Raw genomic sequence first — 6,000 nt, 5'->3', positions numbered from 1 at the left:
TTTACAAACTCATTGTTGCACTTACTGCCAGTTGAGCATTCTCACACATTTCAGCACACAGACAGAAACTGCAAACTCGGGCAGCTCTGTTAGGATCTCTAATATTTCCGAGGAGTCTGAAGGTGCTGACAGCTTATGGTCTTTCCAAGGCAAGTGCAAGTGCCTCAAAGTCCATCTATCTGCAGTTACTGGAAGGGGTAAAATTACACAGCACGCTTTTCCTCTGAGAAGGAATCCTCTCCCCAGAGGTTAGAAATGGGGAACAAAAAGCAAACTACAGCTGGAGATCTGATTACTGATACTCATTTCAACTTCCAAATAATCATCTGTGCCACACTGGCTGCTTTTGTAAAGTGAGCTTGTTTTGAACCCGAGCTAATTACCTTCCTTGTGGTTTTGCCAGATCATTTAATTTAAAGTGGTACATCAAGACCTAAACCTGAAGTTCTGCCACCCCACAATGTTCAGTGAGAGCAGTGGACACAGCTCAAGGATGGCAGAAGCAGGCCTCTATTTTGCTTGGGCTATATACTTTTTTACTTTTTGTCCTCACTCGATTTTTCCCTTCTCTACAGCAACCTTGTAAAGTAGGCACTACAGGGTGGTGTGTATTAAGAAAGAATTTGTTTCTCAGGACTGCAGAAAATGGTGTTTCTCAGGGCTAGAGAAAAAGGGAAGTAGTTCCAAGGATCCAAGCCGGCACATTGTCATCACAGCCTTGTTTGCATACAAGTCCATTGTCAGCCGAAGGAACTGGAAAATTATGGCCATTTATCCATCCCTCTCTTTACCCCCCGTTGTGCCTCTTTTGGCAAAGCAGCTGAAGAGTTTGCATTGTCTCAAATTTAATGCTTGCAGATGGTTTTATTTAGAATTTGTTTTATTGGTGAGACATGCTTCCTCTGTTTATTAAATTGCGCCTACTTTTTGTCATCCGTCATGTTGCCCGCAATTTCTGCACAGAGCCCGAGGGTAGGGTTTGTTGTTACCGTTGCTCTTGGGTGGGTTGCTTTTTTGGGGGGTAATTTGAAATGCGATCGAGCTCCGAGCGCCAGGGAAACACCGCGTCTTCCCATTCACTGTCTTCCCGCAGCAGAGCATGAGGTTCCCGACGGGCGGGCAGAGGCGCGGGGTGCCGCCGGTGGGACAGGCGCCCGCCCCGGGGCAACTCCGCCCCCGGCCCCGGCCCCGGCCGGCGGGGGAGCCCTGGGGCACGGCGGCGGGCGGGGGTCACGCCTGGCTGCCGTGCCCCGGAGGCGGGCGGCCCCGAGGGCGCGGGCGGGCGGCCGGGTTCCCCTCCGCGGGGCGCCGCGGCGGCTGCCGGGCGGCGGCAGGTGGTGGCCGCGGCAGCGCCCGGGGGGAGCCCGGCGGGGGGGAGCCCGGCGGCTCCACCGGGACGGGCCCCCTCGGCCGGCGGCTCCCCCCGCGCGGTGCCCGCGGGCCGTCCGGGCGGCTTTCGTCCTGCAGAGCCCCCGCGAGCCCCCGGCCGGCCGCGGGCGCTGATCGCCGGCGGCTCCGCGCGGAACTGGCAGGCTCCGGAGCAGGAGGTGGGAACCGCGGGCGGTTTGGGCTTGCTCGGCTTCTTCTGCGTTTGTTTTTTGGTGGTTTTCCTCCCTCCCCCCCTTCCCCTCCGCTTTGTGCGGGGTTTGTTTTTTATTATTTTTTCCCCTCCTCTTTTCCCACCGCGGGTATTTGGAAGGAAAGCAGGAACGCCGCGGCCCCGGGAGAGCCTCGGCGGGCCGGGCCGGGCCGGGCCGGGCGGGCCGGCGGCGCCTCCCCCCGGTTCGGGGGGTCCCCGGGCTCGGCCCCCGAACGCCCCTCTCTTCCGTTCTCCATGTCATTTCCTGTGCTAATAAGATGGTGGTCACGGCCGGGAGGGAGGGAGCCGCCGCTGCCGCCTCCGCCGAGCCCGGCCCGGCCCCGGGACCCGTCCTCGCCTGGGACTAGCCAGCGGGGCCGGCGGGGTGGGAGGGCGCAGCCAGCCGGGCTCCCCCCGCCCCTCCCGGGCGGAGCGGGCCCCCCGACGCCGAGGCGGGCTCCCCGCGCCCGCAGTGCCGAGGTGAGTCAGCCTCGCTGGTAGCCAAGGTGGCCACGAAAATGGCTGCGGAGCGCGGGGGGGGAACCTGTCCCAGCCCGGGGGGGAGGTCCGGCCGAGGGGTGCCCGCAGCGGGCGGGGCGGCGGCGGCGACCCGCGGGCGCAAGTATCGCCCCCCCTCCCCGCCCGCCCCGCTTTTCCCCCCTCGGGGCGGGCGGCGCGGGGCTCGGCCCGTCCCCGCCGCTCCCGCCGCGCCTCTCCCGCCCGCGCCGCGGCTGCGCCCGCCCGGCCCCCCCGCCCCGCCCGCGGCCGCCAGCGGGGCCGGGACTGACGCGGCCGGCGGCCAATGGGCGGCGGGGGTGGGCGGGCGCGCGCCACATTGGAACGCGGGGGCGGGGCGGCGCGGGGCGCTCCCGGGGCGGCGGCGGCACTCCCGGACACGGGCAGCCCCGGGGACACGGGCAGTCTTGGGGACACGGGCACTCCCGGACACGGGCAGTCTTGGGGACACGGGCAGTCTTGGGGACACGGGCACCCCCGGACACGGGCAGCCTGGGGACACGGGCAGTCTTGGGGACACGGGCACTCCCGGACACGGGCAGCCCCGGGGACACGGGCAGTCTTGGGGACACGGGCACTCCCGGACACGGGCAGCCCCGGGGACACGGGCAGTCTTGGGGACACGGGCAGCCCCGGGGACACGGGCAGCTGGGGACACGGGCAGCCCCGGGGACACGGGCAGCCCCGGGGACACGGGCAGTCTTGGGGACACGGGCAGTCCTGGGGACACGGGCAGTCCTGGGGACACGGGCAGCCCTGAGGACACGGGCAGTCTTGGGGACACGGGCAGTCTTGGGGACACGGGCACCCCTGGGGACACGGGCACCCCGCGGGACACGGGCACCCCGCGGGACAGGGGCACCCCCGGGACACGGGCGCTCCCCAGGACGCGGGCGCCCCCGGGACACGGGCACCCCCGGGACACGGGCACCCCCGGGACACGGGCACCGCGCCTGCAGCATCGTCCGCGCCCCGTGCACAGCGCCGGAGCAGAGCTGCCTTTGCGCCGCTCAGCCGGAATTCTCTCTTTAACTCACGTAGAAAAACTCCAGATGGGTATTCTTGGGCCTTTCTCCCGCTTTGTAAGTTTGGGTTTTTGTAAGTTTGGGGTTTTTTTTTAAAGTTATAAAATTTCGCAAGTTCCTTTGCAAATGGTCCTGTATCACTTGTCGTATTTCAGAGGAAAATGGAAGATGCCTCCCGAGTCCCCTTTCAGATCCCTGGAAAAAAAAAAACCTGGCCTGTGGGCAAAACTGTTGGCTCAGTGTTGCTTCCTCTTTTTCCTGTGATTAATGCCTCTCATTAATGGGAGGAGAACTGGCAGAACCAGCTTAAATAAAATAGCAACCTAACCGTAAGATAGGATTGTTTTCCAGCACGGCAGGTGTGTGCAGCAGTTTGTTGAGCAGCAAAGGAGCCCCAGCCCCAAATATCCAGCAGCTCCTTTGATCCGGTCCTGCCAGCAAGGCTTAACTGCCTGTGAGTCTGACTCCCTGGAGCACAAACTTGCTGCCTGGGTTGGGCTTCATGTCCCCTAAATTTCCGTTTGTCTAATCACCCAGATTATGAGCAGTGAAAGTGGAAACGGAAATGAGTCTCCTGAGTTTCTAATGAATTGTGTATAAACTCCACAACAGGCGAACGCGCCTGATGAGGGTGGCGCGCTTTTGCTTTTCGAGTGCAAGCTGCAATTAGAAGCAAAAGTATTGAGATGTTGGGTGTTTGCTTCTTGCAAGGGGTGCTTGGACCAAAGGTGCTCCTGCTCTAGAAGGAATAGATGTGGATGAGTGATGTGGAGCTCTTGAATCACATGCAGCCTGCAAAGAGTTCAAGTGTCGGGGCTGTTGGTGTGGCCAAGAACTGTATTAGCAAAAGAAGGGTTGGCTGCTGGAGCCACTCACCAGGCAGGATTTGAGGTAGCCGTGGGAGATGCTGAAGTTTGCCCTGGCTCTTGGCTGGATGCTGAATTGACCAATCTCACTGCAGCATGGAGTAGCAGGACCAGGGGAAGTTGTTGTTCCCTCCTGCTCAGGAGTCATGTCAAAAGCTGCTGTGGCTTCAAGTTGTTTGTGGGGCATGAAGGAGGTCCTGAGGCTCCTGACTCAGTGCTGGCTTTGGTGCAGAGCTCTCTGGTTTTGGGATACTGGCCTGTTGCTCCTCTAGCGTCTTTGTGGACCATGCATGAGGCATGGTGCTTTCTGGAGCAGTTCTCATTGTGGGGGATTCTCATTGTGAGCCTTATTTGTTGCTGATAGCAGTCTGTTACACTTTTTTAACAATCAAAGGGGAGGATTATTGTGAGGGTAATACCTGATTTTAATTAATGAGGGCAAAAGCAAGGACTTATCTGAATTCTGATTTTTTTATGAACTGATGCAAGGTCCATCTTATTGGGATGGGAGGGGGGCAGGTTATTGCATGTATTCCTTGCTGGAAAGTGATGGAACTGCTTGAAATTGGTAGAAGCAGTCTAAAGGTTGTGAACACTGCAAGAGGAGCCTGAAGCAGGAGGGGCTTCTGTACTGCAGCAGGCTGGTTTTGCATTGCGGGGATGCAGGCATTGTGGTGAGTGGAAGTTGACGCCATGAGTCAGGAATCGAAGTATGTATATTGAGGAGAAATACAACCAGGCCAGGCAGGAGAGCTCTTTGGTCTTTTTATAGAGTACCATGTACACTTCATCCTTCTGTGTTTTTTTAATATTCTTTTTTCCTTTCATAACTCCTTCCTCATGCTGGTTAATTCCCAAGTGGAGTTGTGGGGTTTTAAGCTTTTCTTGCCCCATGTCCATTTATGCAAGAGAAGTATATGCTTTTACCTAGCTCTTTAAAGTTCCTTTACCTAGCTCTTCTTAAAGTTTCTGTTAGTAGGGCCCATCTCTTGCTGGTTCATCTGTAAGAGCTGCTAAACCATTTCCAGAGTTCTTTAAATGCTGACTAATTTTTGTGACATTTTGGAGTAGCATATTTCAAATAATTATTGCTAATCCAGTTTTGTCGCACATATGTGAAAATCTGCACAGAGAAACTAAATGTAGTCCCAAAGACAAAATGTTTTGGACTTGTTTTTGTTTGATAATTAAATAATAATATCGTAGGTTAACAGGGAGACCTTCAGAAGGAAGAAATAAGCTGCTAAAACTTGAAATGTAGATAAAAACTGGGTAGCAGTGAGAAGTAATGGCTGTTGTTCCCAGTAGAGCAAGTACAGGTGGAAACTTCTGATGTCTCCTTTGCATGGGGAACATGTGTGTCTGAGACCCGTGGTTTTTCTAAGTAAAGCCAAAACAAGCAAACATCACTTTTATTTCCCAGTTTGCACTGCAGCTTTCTGGCCTTTTAAGAAATCTGGAGTCACCTGGATGCTCATCAGGGTTTGCTTGATATATCTTCTTGCATTAGTGCTGAATTGTCTGATCTGTACCCTTCAGACCGCGGGGCTGAGAGCTGCTCGAAGCACAGGCATAGCCAATGAAGTGGAGCCAGCACGTGCAATATCCACTGGCACTGAGCAAGTGGCAGAATTCCTGCTGGCCTGCAACTGGGCAGCCCTGCTGTGAGATGTTGGCTTTGCTGCTTCACGCTTTGCCCCTTGTCATGCTCGTGGTGTTTTTCATTTTGAGCGCGTCTGTACAGTGCTCCTGCCTGAGGCTCTCTTGTAGTGGGTGAAGTTTCTTGGACCAGAGCTCTTGTGCAGCTGTAGACAGTTTTAGTGCCTCCTCTAGCACTGACCCCTCTGCAGTAGTGGAGTAAAGAAAGCTTTAATTTCACAGGGTTTTCTGTTTCCCTGTGACCTCTTCTGTGCTACAAAAGCTGTTCTTAAATAAAACCTCTAGAGCAATATTCCTTCTAAAGCTACATAGTAAAATGTGGCTTTTCAGGAATTCCTGCTAGTTAAACTTGTCT

At 56.3% G+C, this 6,000-nt stretch overlaps 1 protein-coding gene across 3 annotated transcripts in view; it reads left to right on the top strand.

Moving 5' to 3' along the window:
* The first annotated feature begins 1,165 nt into the window (after positions 1 to 1,165).
* Positions 1,166 to 6,000, top strand: part of PRDM11 (PR/SET domain 11) — a 49,930-nt gene continuing 45,095 nt past the window's right edge. For 2 of the 3 annotated variants that reach the window (XM_085062601.1, XM_085062598.1), the window contains exon 1: positions 1,690 to 2,059. In XM_085062601.1, coding sequence (XP_084918727.1) covers positions 1,835 to 2,059 — 225 coding nt within the window. In that variant the 5' untranslated portion in view covers positions 1,690 to 1,834. Of the gene's footprint in view, positions 1,548 to 1,689; positions 2,060 to 6,000 lie in introns of those variants that run through there. The other variant, XM_085062599.1, reaches the window with a different exon arrangement.

This window comes from Lichenostomus cassidix, chromosome 5 (genome assembly GCF_008360975.1).
Source record: "Lichenostomus cassidix isolate B80296 chromosome 5, HeHo_3.0, whole genome shotgun sequence".
NCBI lineage: Eukaryota > Metazoa > Chordata > Aves > Passeriformes > Meliphagidae > Lichenostomus > Lichenostomus cassidix.
Note: the sequence above shows the minus strand (reverse complement) of the source record. Positions and strands in the feature narration are given on the sequence as shown.